This window comes from Crotalus tigris, unplaced genomic scaffold (genome assembly GCF_016545835.1).
Source record: "Crotalus tigris isolate CLP2741 ecotype Arizona unplaced genomic scaffold, ASM1654583v1 scf7180000019173.45859301935:6455823, whole genome shotgun sequence".
Taxonomy (NCBI): domain Eukaryota; kingdom Metazoa; phylum Chordata; class Lepidosauria; order Squamata; family Viperidae; genus Crotalus; species Crotalus tigris.
In genome coordinates, this window is record NW_024097414.1 from 4,705,544 (window position 1) to 4,720,027 (window position 14,484).

Consider the following 14,484-nt stretch of genomic DNA (forward strand, 5'->3'; position numbering starts at 1 on the left):
CCCTTTCAGCCCTTGGATTATATGATTCTATGATTGTGTAAATGCAGCCCATGTGTCATTTCACCCTTGAAATTTAAGTAGAATAATATTCCAGAAAAAGAGGTTTTTTTCCATGCAACTAGCTTGATAAGTACATTGATCATGCTGGGGTCAAATAACTTCGCTAGGACCCCAAGAGATTTTATGTAGCACCTGTTTTGAAATTGAAGCTGACTTCCTGGCCTCTCTTGTCAAATATGTAATTGAGATGGGAAGAATATGTAATATTTTTGCAAAATGTGTTTCCTAATACTACACACCTTATTGGATCAATCTCTTGGTTTTTAATTTTTTGTGATTTTTTTTTGCCCCTTTTTGTTTTGTGATGGATTGGTGCTGATGATGTAGGAAGCTTTCTAGTGGCAGAAATATTCCATTTTTTTATATATTTAAAATTTAAATTTATTAAAATTATTATGGCTGCCCACTCTGACAGCTCACATTTCTCCTGCAAAAACAAACTGTATTTTTAAGTTAATTGCATTTTTTCAAAAGTTTTTCTTTCAAAAGCATCACCAAATAAAGATGGAAATAAATTTGGGCAATAATCAAATTCAGATCTACACTTTTTTTTATGGATCACATTATTTTCTGACAAAACATGCACTCCCTATTTTTTTCCCCCTTTGCGATTCTTTTTTTTTTTTCTGGAGAAGGCCATTTGCAAACTTGTCCCCACTCGCAAAGTTCTCTAGAGCTGATTCGAGAAGAGACGCATCCTCCAGAATATTTGACGATCATTACAAAGGTGTAACCATCAGGCTAAGCAGCAGAAATCAATTAAACCCTCTTCTGGAGTCAGCAGTGTGAAAATGCACTTGAGAAAAAGCTATGAAAATGTCTTTGTGTTTTTTTGTTTTGTTTTGTTTTTTTGCAAAGGTCTGTCCAAATCTGCAATAAAGTTGAAAGTGGGAATTTGGACAGGCCAAGGTGAACCAGATGTGGAGGGTCAACAGCTGTCTCAAATCTGCCTGCCTTTAAGCTTTCTAGGTTTGTTTGCAACATGATAACTTTGTGGCTGTTTGGTCTAATGTATATATCAGTGTTAAATATATATATATACGCGTATATATTTAACGATGCCGAATTAATCTTCAGTGTGCTTTTTTTGCTACCTGCTATTTCTCCTCTCATTCCTGAGCCATTCCCAATCATCTTGTTGCCTTTTGTAGTAATTTAACCAATGTCTGTCTGCTGTTTAACTCGTTTTTTTTAAATTGTTGAGTTTTGAGGCCTGAACTGAAAGTAACGCAAGAAAATCTGTACCAAACTGCGGCAATTTATTCCACCCACGGCTGTAACAGATTGCATGCCAAACTGCCTTGCTGGAATCTTGATCCATGTCCACGTTTTCAGTCCTTTAAATCAATAGGTTACTAGTCCTCAATGGTTCAAGGGCGAAAAATCAGAGGGAAATTTTGGCAGTCAATCTCTTTTCCGATGAAACCCAAAAATGGCTTGTGCAAACGATGCAACTCAAATCAGAAAAAGGGCATCGCTATTTTTTTTTTCTGGATATGTTCCCCTCCAACAGGAAAAGAGGATTTAAAAAACAAAAACAAAAACACAAAACGATTGTTGCACAAATCTTAACGGCCAATTGTTGCATGTGACTTATGAATGTCTGGTTTTGTTTTAATGCCCCTTCTTTAATCTCAAAACGCATTTGCAATTGTGTAGCTTAGCAAAAGGTGTCCTAGAGAGACAGAGAGAAGGAAGATGAAACGGACTCAAATGCATTTGTGGAAATGTTAGTTGCATATTTTTTTTTGAAAAAAAAATGTAATAAATGTCACGCTGCAGATGCAAAGGGGTGGGGAAGCCCAGAAGAGAGCTAGCAGATCCATTTCATTGGGTTGCCTAAAGCTGATGTACTGAGGTATATTCTGCTAGTAGTAGTAAAAATTCTCTTAGCTCAGAATAGCTAATTTCTGTTACTAAGAGAAGAACGTATTTGTAGCTCAGGTCCTTAATGCTCTTTGAGCTTGGTGGTTTTCTTGCAGACATTTCATTACTCAACTGAGTACCAGTACAGTAAACTACAGTCTAATCAAGTAACCATCCAGGACTCCCTTGCTAGGATGAGCAACCTCCCTTTCCTTCTAGCGCTGATGATGTTACCTCGTTGGGTCATAAAATGTCTGCAAGAAAATGGCCAAGCTCACGGAGCACCAAGGACCCCATCGTTTTTTCTTCTCCTCTTCTCCGCAAACCCCATTCCCTTCTAGCACAGATGACATTACCTAGTTGGGTAATGAAACGTCTGCAAGAAAAATACTAAACTCAGAGAGCACCAAGGACTCCTCATTTCTGCTCTTGGTTAGGATAACAATAACTAACAGTCTCTGCTAATACTAGAGATAATTTCCCTTCTTCATCACCCAACTGGTGGAAAGCTGTTTTATATGGTCTAATTTATTTATTTATTTTTTGCTACCTTTTTCGAAACCATGTCCTTTAATGGACAATGTTTTCCACAGTCCCAGTTAGGTCTTGAGTTTATTTCAATCACGATGCTATGTAATTTCACTTTCCTGTTAGTTTCTGGCCAATGTTTAAGCCGTTATTCATAAATGTCCATCCTTCCTTGATTAGTTTGGTTCAGAACCAGCCATATTTTGTTTGTTCTGAGGCTGGTCCGCATCGTTGCTCCAAAGTTAAAAGAGGAAGTGTTATTACTGAAATGAAAGATTGCCTGAGTCTTTTGTGTAGGTGTGTGTGTGTGGTTGTTGTTGGCCTGTCCAAAGAGGAGGACAAAGTTCCCAAGAGTTCATGTTGGCTACTGACTTGGAGATTATGGGACTTGAAATCCAGAACCTCAAAGAGGTCCCAGTTTGGAGAACATGATTCTAGATGATCTCTGGCTTTAAAAAGGGAATATTCTGTGCTATTCATGGAAAGCCATTCTTCTCCGTTGGGAGACAAAATTCTTATCTACATTTTAAAAGCTGAGTTTTGTATCAATTGTAACATTTTGGCATTTCCCCCCCCCAATTTTTCCCCCCTCCCTGCTCCTTGTAGCAGCAATTTGGTGGACAGGCACAACGTTCTATTTAATGGATGCTTTCTAGGGACTTCTTTGAGACTTTCCTTAGGTCCAAAGAATTTCAGGTCTCTTTGCAACGGTTAAGAAATAGCCCTGATGTTATGTTCTTCTAATAACAAAGCAGAGGTTCCCTCAAAAGAAGGACATCTCAATGTAATTGCTGTTCTGCACATGCTTTTGTAGAATTGTGTTCTTGAGCACTCGAGATAGCCTTAGCTTAGCAAGATGGAAAGGCGTTACCTTTCTATCATCCATGAGTTTTGAGCTCCTGATAGATAAACAAGCTTTTTTTTTTTTTTTTGCAATGGCTCTCTGGGAAGGAAAACTGGAGGGGAGGGGTCTTCTTCATTCCGATCGTGGGATTGAAGACCTCTCCTTTTTCTGGGAATCTTCTCCTGGCGAGACTTGGAGTGTGGAGTACAAAAATGCCTAGGCCTTTTCTAGCCAGAAAGGGGTGTACGGAAATGGTCTTGAGATCCATCAGGATGAACGGTGGATTTGAAATCCGGTTGCAGGTTTATGAGAGGTTTTCATCTTGTCACCTTCAGATTCTAGCTCAGAAGAAGAGGACGAGGAGGAGGAAGAAGACGATGATGACAATAATGATGAAGAAGAAGAAATGGAAGGCTATGGGGCAGCGGTCAACGAGAGGCTTTCACCATCTGCTTTGGATGAAAGTGGCTTGGGGCTCCTGGCCAGGTTTGCAGCTAGCGCCATCCCAAGCCCCATCATTGTGCCTTCCGTGTCCATCGTCCAACTGGAAGCCAAACAGAAAGCAAAGAAGAAGGAAGAGAGACAAAGCCTGATGGGTATGTTGGCCACAGTGCCATGGGGGGTGTGTGACTAGATTGGCCTCGGGTTAGTTGGGGATGAAAATGCTGGTGGCCTCCATGCCTCGATTAGATTTTCAGTAATCAAAAGGTTGAAGAAATGGAGTTGGAGCAAATGGGACACCATTCAAATGGGGTGCCCAACTTTGGGGCAAGACTAATCAAGCCCTTACCAAGATCAAAAGATGGATGTCCACCTCCATGCATTGATATTCAGAGGACCATAGGTTTTTCCACCCAGTGATGTCAACCCCAGCTTTCATATCTCTTGGTAGCCTTTCCTTAAACCACTAGCATCCTAATCCCTTCAGTACCCATCTTTTGAGTTCATCTCCCATCCAAACACTCAGCCAGACTAAACCTGTTTAGCATCTGAGATCAGTCTAAGTAAGGAGTCTTCAGAATGGGGCTTTCTGGAGAGAATTACAGGAAGGTTGTTATTTCCTCTGTTAATTGGGATGAAAAAAAAATTCTAACTATGGCTGAAACACCTTCATTGCCTCAAATTAAATCAGCAGAGTTTCAATCAACTCCATTAATTAATGTAGATTGCATATTTCAACAAGGGAGAGACCCAAGCAACTCACTCCTGAGAATATCTGCAGAAATCTCTTTTGGGTTTGCCCCCCCCTTACCCACTTTATCCCTCCCCTCCCGGGGTCTTGCTGATGTGAATGATTAAAATGTCACTTTTTAGTCCCTTTGTGCTTCTCCAATAGCAAAACTGCCTCAAAGGCAGCATCCTTTCAAGTTAAATTTGTTCTAAATCACCACAGAACTACTTAATGCAAGATAACTGTATCCTAGGCCCCTTCCTTCCTTCCTTCCTTCCTTCCTCCCTCCCTCCCTCCCTCCCTCCCTCCCTCCCTCCCTCCCTCCCTCCCTCTCTTCTAATTTTTCTTTCTTTCTTTCCTTCCTTCCTTCCCCCTCCCTCCTAATTTTTCCTTTCTTTCCTTCTTTCCTTCCTTTCTTCCCTCCTTCCTCCCTCCCTTCCTTGGTTCCTTTCTTCCTTCTTTCCTCCCTCCTTCCTTCCTTCTTTCCTCCCTCCCTCCCTCCCTCCCTCCCTCCCCCTCTCTCTTTTTCTATTTCTATAATGAGTTGTCCCATTCTGTCTAAAGATTGTATTTAGAAACCCCTTTATTCATATAGACTAATGATCCTGGAATTTCTAGTTGGTTTTGGAAAGGAAGGGGCTATTTTCCACGGGATGACTTGATGGCAACAGCCCTTTCCCCAGATCAGTCCTTTGAAAAGAGAGCAATCTCTCTCTCATCCTTCCCTCTCCTGGCTCCCTCCCAGAATTCCCAAAAGCCTCATGGAAGTTGTAGTCCGGACACCTTTGGAAAGGAAATAAAATGTGCGCTTTGGAAGAGAAGGAAAAAGCCGGGGAGATAAGCAGGGGGGGTTTCCAAGAGGTGCAACTGTGGGTGGAGAGAATGTCACGGAACAGAAGGGGATTTCCGTGAGGTTGTGCCTGCCTGGTGGTTGGGGAAACTGAGGCACAGCCAAGCCTTCTGAAAAAAGAGGTGGGGAAAAAGTTCAGCTCTCGTATCTGGTTCTTCATAGCGAATTCTAAAACGTTTTGAAATTGCCATCGCCAGCCTAAATCCAAATCCATTTCTTTTTGCGATTTTGAGGCACGGAAGCCAGTAGCTGAGTCTGGAAAACATATCACGGAGTGATTCTTCTGGCTGATAGATCCTTTTTGTTCCACCTTTAGGGACCGAGTTTGAATATACGGACTCTGAAAGCGATGTGAAGATCCGGAAGAAATCTCCAGCGGGTTTACTCCATGGGAAGAAAGGGTCCCTAGAGCAAGGCCCAACTGCAGGCCCCATGGAGACCTCCTCAGGTAACTCGTTGGACAAGACCAAGATGGTGACTGAGAAGAGCCGGAAGCTGAAGAAATTCAGATCGCCCAAAGAGCTGAGTTTTGAGTTTGGGCTGGAGGTCAACGATGACGATGCCTGGAATCGGCGACGGAGCGAGAGGATCTTCCTTCACGACGCTACCACCTCAGCTGGCTTGGCCTCCTCCACCCCGGCGAGCTCCATTCCGGTTTCCAAAAGTGGACGCTGCCTGAAGGGGACCCTGTTGAGCCCCAAGAAGGAAGGGAACAGGGGGAAGGAGAGGAAAGAGCTGAGCAAGGTAGGAACCGGGGGAGGGGGGAGCGTTGAGAGGGGGGAGAGAAAGGTTGGAGGGAGGAGTGAATTTCTGGCCATTTGGACTTCTGTTCTTTTACCTTGAAAAAAAGAGGGGGCCAAATGGAAAGCATATAATAATAATAATGATGATGATGATGATGATGATGATGCAGGAAAAATTAAAAGGACATTTTTTCCAGGAAAAAACAAGTTAAAGACAGATAGTCATGGAGAAAAAATCCTTCCTTCCTTCCTTCCTTCCTTCCTTCCTTCCTTCCTTCCTTCCTTCCTTCCTTCCTTTCTTTCTTTCTTTTTCTTTCTTTCTTTCCTTTTTTCTTTTTCTTTTTTGCCTTTCTTTTCCTTCCTTCCTTCCTTCCTTCCTTCCTTCCTTCCTTCCTTCCTTCCTTCCTTCCTTCTTCTTTCTCCCTCTCTTTTCTCTCTCTCTACAAGCCAACAGTCTGTTACCATCTCTGTATCTTTTCCCTTTTGTCTTGCAGAAGAAGAAAAACAAGGAGGGGGCTGTCTGCTCTTCCGCTGGTTCGTCCTCTTCTTCTTCCTCGTCCTCTTTGCTTTCTCCTCTGGGCATCGCCAGCTCCCTGCCGGACCTCCATGCCAGCTTGGCCAGCTCTTTGACCTCCAGCAAGAAGAACAAGGGCAAAGCTAAGACAAAAGAGGCCAAGAAGGAGGTGAGAATCAAAGCCAGGAAGAAAAGGGGCATCACCCCAGTTTTGCCCTCAACATCTTGTCCCTAATGAAGCAGGATCTTCACGCTAGATCTGAACTCCATGCAGACATGGAATGGAACCATTAGGCCACACGATCCCTCTAGCCTTGCTAGGCAGAATGGGGATGAATGCATGGAGGGTGTGAGCTGTGTAATCTGGGAATCAAAGCCATTCAAGGTTGTTTACTAAGAGGGAGGGTTTCTGTCATAATAATGGTCTGATGCTTAATTGGGGGATGTGGCCTGCTCTGTCAGGGGAAGGGGAGTGTCTATATTTTTAATTTACTGTTCTGGCGCCCGTTTAAAGCAGAGCTGATTTTCTACTCATCTGTGCCGATATGGTGCGCTCAATAAAGTTTTGCATGAGAGATTGGAAGGTCTCAGTCGGAACCTTGACATCTGGTTTCGCTCTAGACCCGAGGGAAGGGAGGAGCCGTGAGCAAACTTATGGAAAGCATGGCCGCTGAGGAGGACTTTGAGCCCAACCAGGACAGCAGCTTCTCGGAGGATGAGAACATACCCCTGAATCTCCTTCTGGAAAGGCCCTTGACTCCAGGTGGGTAGATAAGATTGTGTGTGAGAAAGACCTTGGCAGAGGGAAGGGAGGAAGACATTCTGCCTAGCAACAGTTGGATAAGAGATGGCCTGACGGGAGTCCACCTCTTAGCTCTGGTTCTCTTACAGCTCCTCGTTCTTGCATCATTGACAAAGACGAACTGAAGGATGGCTTGAAGGTCCTGATCCCCATGGATGACAAGTTACTCTACGCTGGGCATGTCAAGACCGTTCATTCTCCTGACATGTGAGCAAAGAGATTTCTCCATCCTAGTTCCAGTGGGCCTACAGAAGAACCTTTGATATTTTTTTTCTTGTTAGAAACAATTGTTTTTTGTTTGTTTGTTTTGTGGGCTTTAAAAAGGCTGTTGTACTTATTTCAGATACCGGGTTGTTGTGGAAGGCGAGCGAGGAAATCGGCCTCATATTTACTGCTTGGAACAGTTGCTGCAGGAAGCTGTAAGTTGGTTATCTTTGTGGTTAAAAGTATGTGGCGATGAACTTGGGAGATGGGGGAAGAGATGCTGCTTAGGGAACAAGTAGATAAAAGGTGGGAGAGTCCACAGGCAGAGGAAGAAACTTAGAAACTTAGAACTGTCCTAACTTACCAGATGATTAAAAGGCTGCAGTAGTGGCACCGTGGTTAGCATGCAGTATTGCAGGCTGACTGCTCATTGCCAGGAGTTCGATCCTGACCGACTCAAGGTTGACTCGGCCTTCCATCCTTCCGAGGTTGATAAAATGAGGGCTTCAAGAGGGCTGTAAAGCACTGTGAAGCAATATATAAGAGTGCTATTGCTTATTGCTAAAAAGAGACAGTGGGCAATTTGTATTTTCAAGATTTTGTTAATGTAGCCTTACAGTAAAGTAGAATGAACTCATCTGGATGTGCTTCCTGTCCAGTCTAATTGGGAGGCCAACATAATGTCCCGGAATATGAGGCAGAAAAATATACCTAACCACCTATCTGAAATGGCAGAGGGTTGGACTAGAAGACCTTCAAGGTCCCTTCTAGCTCTATTCCGATTGATTGAATATAACTCAAACTTGTCTTCCCTAGAGATTGTTCTAACGCAGACAGTGGCTGATGCAGTTCCTGGTGCCTGTTTTACCGCTGGCATGGAAATTGTCCCCGTTTCTTCCGTTCTTCAGCTCTTGCATCTTCCTTCCTATTCAGATCATTGATGTCAAACCCCCTTCCGTGCGGTTCCTACCAGAAGGAGCACGAATAGCTGCCTACTGGAGTCAGCAGTACCGGTGCCTCTACCCGGGGACGGTTGTCCGAGGTAAGTCTACAAATGCCTCAATCCACTTCTAGGACAATGTGAAGGTGGAAGCAAGGAACATTGGGTCCCAAACGTGCTTTTTCGAAAGGGAACCGGACTTTGTTTTCCCTTGAAGACATTTCGCTTCTCATCCAAGAAGCTTCTTGACCTGGATGATTGAGAATCTCCATAGACATTTAGATTGAAATATGTTTTGTTCTTGTGCTCTCCACCGTAATTCTCAAGCCTGGGAGGAGTAAAACCACTTTTTACGGGCAGGCCATATATTCAGGATGGTGTTCTCTTCAAGGAATTTGCTGCCCTCAGATGTGCTGACGACTTATTGCCTTAAAGAGCTTTGAAAAAATAATAGAAGTGAAGATGGTTCTCCACTGTTAGGGTTCTGCAGACTTCTAGTCAATTTTGTGGAAAACAAGAGGAGGGGAGGAAAGGCTACTGCTCTTCTTTTTGCCTCCAGTTGCAACTCTTCCCTCTTCGGTCTACAGGGGTCCATGATCAGGAGGAAGATGGTGATTTGATCACAGTGGAATTTGATGATGGGGACACTGGGCGGATTCCTTTATCTCACATCCGGCTTCTCCCCCCTGATTACAAGATCCAATGTGAGTTGTTTTTTTTGCGACATCCCTGGAGAAATAGCCTCCTTATGTATCTCAAGATGAGGTGGGCTCCAACTTCCTTCCTTCCTTCCTTCCTTCCTTCCTTCCTTCCTTCCTTCCTTCCTTCCTTCCTTCCTTCCTCTCTCTCCTTTTTTCTTCCTTCCCCTCCCTCCCTCCCTCCCTTCCTTCCTTCCTTCCCTTCTTTCCTCTTCCTCTCTCCCTCCCTCCTTCCCTCCCTCTCTCTCGTCTTCCTCCCTCCCTGTTTTCCTTCCTTCCTTCCTTCCTTCCTTCCTTTCTTCATCCCTTCTCCCTCTCTCTCTCCTTTCCATCCTTTCTTCCTTCTGTCTTCCTTCCTCCCTCTCCTTCTGTCTCCTTCCTTCCTTCCTTTTCCTTACCAACTTACCAAATGCAGGGATTCATTTAACAATTGTGGCACGAAAGGTCGTAAAATGGGGCCAAACATGTGTCTCACTCAGCCACAGCGGTGGTCGTAATTGGAGGACCACCTGTGCAGTACATGCCCTAGAGATTCTTCTGAGCCTCTGGGGATCCCTGGGATGTGTCCGGTGCCCACTCAAACTGGCCACTGACCCTCACAGGTGCCGAACCCTCTCCTGCCCTTCTGGTGCCCAGCATGAGACGCCGCAGCCGCAAATCCAGCAAGGACTTGGGCGAAGGAAACGGGGTGGAATCGGAAGAAGCCGGAGCCAAGGGCAAAGGGCGCGGGAGGAAGCCGAACAAGAAGCAGAAAACAGGTGCGACTCGCCCATCCCTGTGGGGGGGGGAACAGCCTTATCCCCAAGCGATTTGGAGTTTTTCCTATGTCTTTAGAAAAAATGCAAGATTGCAAATGATGTGGTTTTTTTTTACGATGGATGATTTTAATGTTTTTTGACATTTTTTATGTCGTAAGCCACCCAGAAATGTTGGTTACAAGATGCATGGGAAATAAATTTATTTTCTTTCTTTCCTTCCTTCCTTCCTTCCTTCCTTTCTTCCTTCCTTCCTTCCTTCCTTCCTTCCTTCCTTCCTTCCTTCCTTCCTTCCTTCCTTCCTTCCTTCTTTCTTTCTTTCATCCATCCATCCATCCATCCATCTATCTATCTATCTATCTATCTAAACTAACTGAATGACTAATTAACTAAATACAGGCATACATGCATATGCAAATGGGAGATTTTGTATTTTTTAACCCTGTTCGCCAGTCCTTCTGGTTTCTGTCTCTTGGTATTTGTCAATCTTTTGGATTTAAATCGATCGATAGATTTCTCTCAACTTTAGAAGTGATGCGTCCTCGCAGGGCACACAATCTCTCCTAGGCAGTGGTGTCTACAAAATGTGTGGGTCAGAAATCAGCACAATGGGCAGTGTGGCTTTGCAGTCCATGCTCCAACCCTTTTGTACGTTTGTGTCCAAAGGGAATGGACCTTCCCTTGTGGTGCTGTGGCTGCCATCTTGCAAATGCGGGCGTCCCTTTGGGGGAAACCTCTGTCTTTGTTTATTGTTCCCAACTGTTGTTGTTCTTGCTTTCTAGAAGAATCTGTTCTGGCTGATCAGACCATCACGGGAGAGATACTGGCCAACTCTTCTATTGGCTCGGAACTGCCAATTTGCAAACCAGCTGCCAAAGGCTCTCAGAAGATCCAGTCGGTTCCTTCCAGGACTCCTCCAGCTCCAGCAGAAGACAAACATCACAGCAAAACAGGCAAAGGGAAGATTTCTTCCAAGCTCCATGGCTCCGTTCCCACCACCTTCCAGACCCCGGTGTTTGGCAATGTTCGTGGGAACGAGCCCTACCCTGGACCGTTTGGTCCTTCCAGTAGCTCCTCGGGAAAAGTCAAATCAAAGAAAGGAAAATCCACCGAGGAGGGACAAGAATTTGGGTCTGCGCCCAAAGCCCAGAGGAAGATCCCAGACAGTGAGATCCTGATCAAGCTGGACCACGAGGGGGTCATGTCTCCCAAGACCAAGAAGACCAAAGAGGCCATGAGGATGCTGGGGGAGTCAAACTTGGCCAGTAGGAGAGACGCTAAGAACCTCTTAGGACTTGGGTACAGCGCCATGGGCTGCCCAAACCCCAAGCAGAAATCTTCCCGAAGCAAGACTGTTATGGAGGGAGAGCCTCCTCCTAATTTTGGAAGCACGTTTGAGAACTCTGCAGATCCTCCATCTTCTAAGGCTCAAGAAGATGGTGGTGAACTGGCCCCGGCGAGGGATGAGTCAGAAAGTAGTGGTAGCAGCTCAGATTCTGAAGGCGAAGAAGAAACGGAGAAGAACGGAGGTGGTGCTCAAGATAGCAGCTCGGCCAGCTCAAGGGCCTCCACCCCAATGTCCTCCTCAAACTCCTCCTCCTCTTCTTCCTCCAGCAGCAGCAGCTCGTCCTCCTCCTCTTCCTCCTCCTCCTCCTCCTCCTCTTCTTCCTCCGCCTCCAGCTCCAGCTCTTCTTCCTCATCCTCCTCTTCCTCCTCTTCTTCCACCACCGACGAAGACTCCTCCTGCAGCTCCGAAGATGAGGCAGCAGAGACCCAACCCAGCGCCTCTTCCACGCAGCCCACCAGCCCAGCCAAGCCCACCAAGGCCTCAGGGAAGTCTCCGTCCTCTTCACATTCCCGGAATCCAAAACAGCCTCAGCAGCAGGTGGTGCAGAAACAGCAACCAAGCGGGAACAAGAACCGGTGCAAGAAACGGGAAGGAATCCACCTGCCCACCACGAAAGAGCTAGCCAAACGCCAGAGGCTGCCCTCGGTGGAGAACCGGCCCAAAATTGCTGCCTTTCTGCCTGCGCGACAACTTTGGAAGTGGTTCGGGAACCCTACCCAGGTAAGAGCGCCATCTTGGATTGTCCTTCGCTATGAACTCTTCGGTTGAGGTGGACTCTTCTTTCAGCCAACGTTCATTATTGTGTAGTGGGTTTCAGTAGGCAAGGAGCAGACCAGCATAGTTACAACATCATTTACTGACTCAAACTAGAACTGGAGAACTGCAGGCAATTGCCTGTAATTTGTACTCTGAGCCCACAGGGCCTTAACCAATCACAATACTTGAAAAGCCCGCCCAAATACAATGTTCAAAACTCCAAAACAGTTGGAGTTAACAGTCAGGGTCATCTAAAGGTTAGTTTCATTTTCGCTTCACAAGCAGTTGGAGTTAAGTTAGTTTCACTTTAGCAGGGATTAACACAACTTTATATATATTCAATACATAACATTCACGCTGGTTGGGTGTCTGGAAATTGTCAACCCATATCTGGAAGGCACTAGGCCAGGGGTAGGCAACCTTGACTCTTTTATGGTGGGCTTCAACCAGGTTATTAATTTAACAACTGCAGGGATTCACTTCACAGCTATGGCAAGAAAAGTTGTAAAATGGGGCAAAACTCACTTAACAAACATCTCATTTAGCAACAGAAATTTTGGGCTCAATTGTGGCTGTAAGCTGAGGACTACCTGTGCTAACTTAACCAGTGAGCTAAGTCAACAGGCCAGTCAGTCCACAGCTTAGCTGAATGTGAAAAGTCAAAATATGGAGGTTTCCTAACTCCCTGCTTTTTCCCGCCACAGAGACGCGGGATGAAGGGGAAAGCCCGCAAGCTCTTCTACAAGGCCATCGTCCGCGGGAAGGAGATCATCCGCATCGGAGATTGTGCTGTCTTTCTGTCAGCGGGGCGGCCCAACCTCCCGTACATTGGCCGGATCCAGAGCATGTGGGAATCCTGGGGAAACAACATGGTGGTCCGAGTGAAATGGTTCTATCATCCTGAGGAAACCAACCCTGGGAAGAAGCTCAATGAAGGCAAGGTTAGTCAAGTCACGTTAGTCAAGGTTGGTCAAATGTTAGTCCAAGTTAGCCAAAGGTTGGCCAAACTTAGTGAAGGTTGGTCAAAAGTGGGTCAAAGGTCAGTCAAAGGTTGGTTAAAGTTAGTCAAAATCAAAGGTTGACCAAGTTAGTAAGAGATTGACCAAGTTAGTCAAAGTTGAAGGTTGACAAAGTTAAAGTCAAAGGTTGACAAAGTTAGTCAAGGATTGGTCAAAGGTTGGTCAAGTCCAACCATATTGAAACTAGCCAGAATGCCACATTAAAAGGCAGGGTTAGGGAGACCAGAGAGGAACAGTTTTGGAGATCCCTTAAGGATCCTTTCAAGCAAGGGGTGTCCAAACCTTCTGCTGATGTAGGCTTTCATGGCCAGTATCTTCTAGGATTTAGTGATCGTGGTCTAGACAATGAGATTTGATGATGTTTCACCAATAGCTGTGGCTGTCATCTTCAGATAGGCAGACCACTGGCAACTGAGCAGGGACTGATGGTGTACCTGTCTTTATAACCAGGTGTCCTGGCTTCTAATTGGCTGAGCTAGTTTCTGGTTAATGAGGGCAGGTCTTTGCACCAACTCAGAACCACCATCTTGACTGAAGACCAATCAGAAGCCAGGGACCCAGCTATAAAGAAAAGAACCTCAACAGTCCATGTTCAGTTGCTGGTGGTCTGTCTATCAGGTCCCCTTGCCTCTGAAGATGGCCATCATTGCCAGCGAACTGTCAGGAAGTCTGTTCTCTAAACCATGGTTACTAACCCTTGAAGGCCAACAATGTTCAATGATGTCAAAATTCTCTATGGAAACTTTGCTTACTGGTGGATGGGCTTTTAGCGGTAGGGTGGGGATCAAGGAACTTATTCAGTGGAAATGTTCCTCCATTGAGCTGATGAACAAATGACTGTATCGGTGAAACATTGCAATTTGTCCAATGGGGTGATACCTCTGAACATAAGTAGGATGTTCTGTTGAATTTCCCCTAATCCATCCAGAAAAAGGAGAGCATTCTGAGAACAGAACCATGAAAAGGAAATTGATATTTTTACTATTTAATTTATATGCTGCTCATGTTACTGTCAAGTGACGGTTGGATTTGCCTTCTAATCATCTTCCTTCTCCTTGATGGCTATATTTTCCCCCTTCTCCTTGACCCTCTCTGCTGCTTCTGCACGACACTTGAACTTCAGCGATGGGATCAAAAATCTGTCCGGACCTTATCAGCAGCTCTTCAAGCTTCCAGCCAGAGAAAGGACTTCATGGAGGTGTGTAAAAAAAAAAAAAATCCACAATCACAAGGAGCCCGTAGCCCCTTTTCTGACTCACACATTTTATGAAAAGCTTTTGGGAAAGAAGCTGATGCCTTCTGATTTTGCCATTGGTGGCCTTAAATTATTCAGCACCAATGGACTTGTAGCATCTTAAGGGAAAAAAAACCAGATTTTTGATGGTA

At 45.1% G+C, this 14,484-nt stretch overlaps 1 protein-coding gene across 4 annotated transcripts in view; it reads left to right on the plus strand.

Moving 5' to 3' along the window:
• TNRC18 (trinucleotide repeat containing 18) overlaps positions 1-14,484 on the plus strand; it is a 61,290-nt gene that overhangs the window by 44,065 nt on the left and 2,741 nt on the right. For all 4 annotated transcript variants that reach the window (XM_039360389.1, XM_039360390.1, XM_039360388.1 and 1 more), the window contains 12 exons: positions 3,634-3,894; positions 5,636-6,063; positions 6,557-6,745; positions 7,198-7,339; positions 7,468-7,585; positions 7,722-7,797; positions 8,516-8,624; positions 9,110-9,226; positions 9,823-9,978; positions 10,758-12,043; positions 12,784-13,020; positions 14,222-14,296. In XM_039360389.1, coding sequence (XP_039216323.1) covers positions 3,634-3,894; positions 5,636-6,063; positions 6,557-6,745; positions 7,198-7,339; positions 7,468-7,585; positions 7,722-7,797; positions 8,516-8,624; positions 9,110-9,226; positions 9,823-9,978; positions 10,758-12,043; positions 12,784-13,020; positions 14,222-14,296 — 3,194 coding nt within the window. The remainder of the gene's footprint in view (positions 1-3,633; positions 3,895-5,635; positions 6,064-6,556; positions 6,746-7,197; positions 7,340-7,467; positions 7,586-7,721; positions 7,798-8,515; positions 8,625-9,109; positions 9,227-9,822; positions 9,979-10,757; positions 12,044-12,783; positions 13,021-14,221; positions 14,297-14,484) is intronic.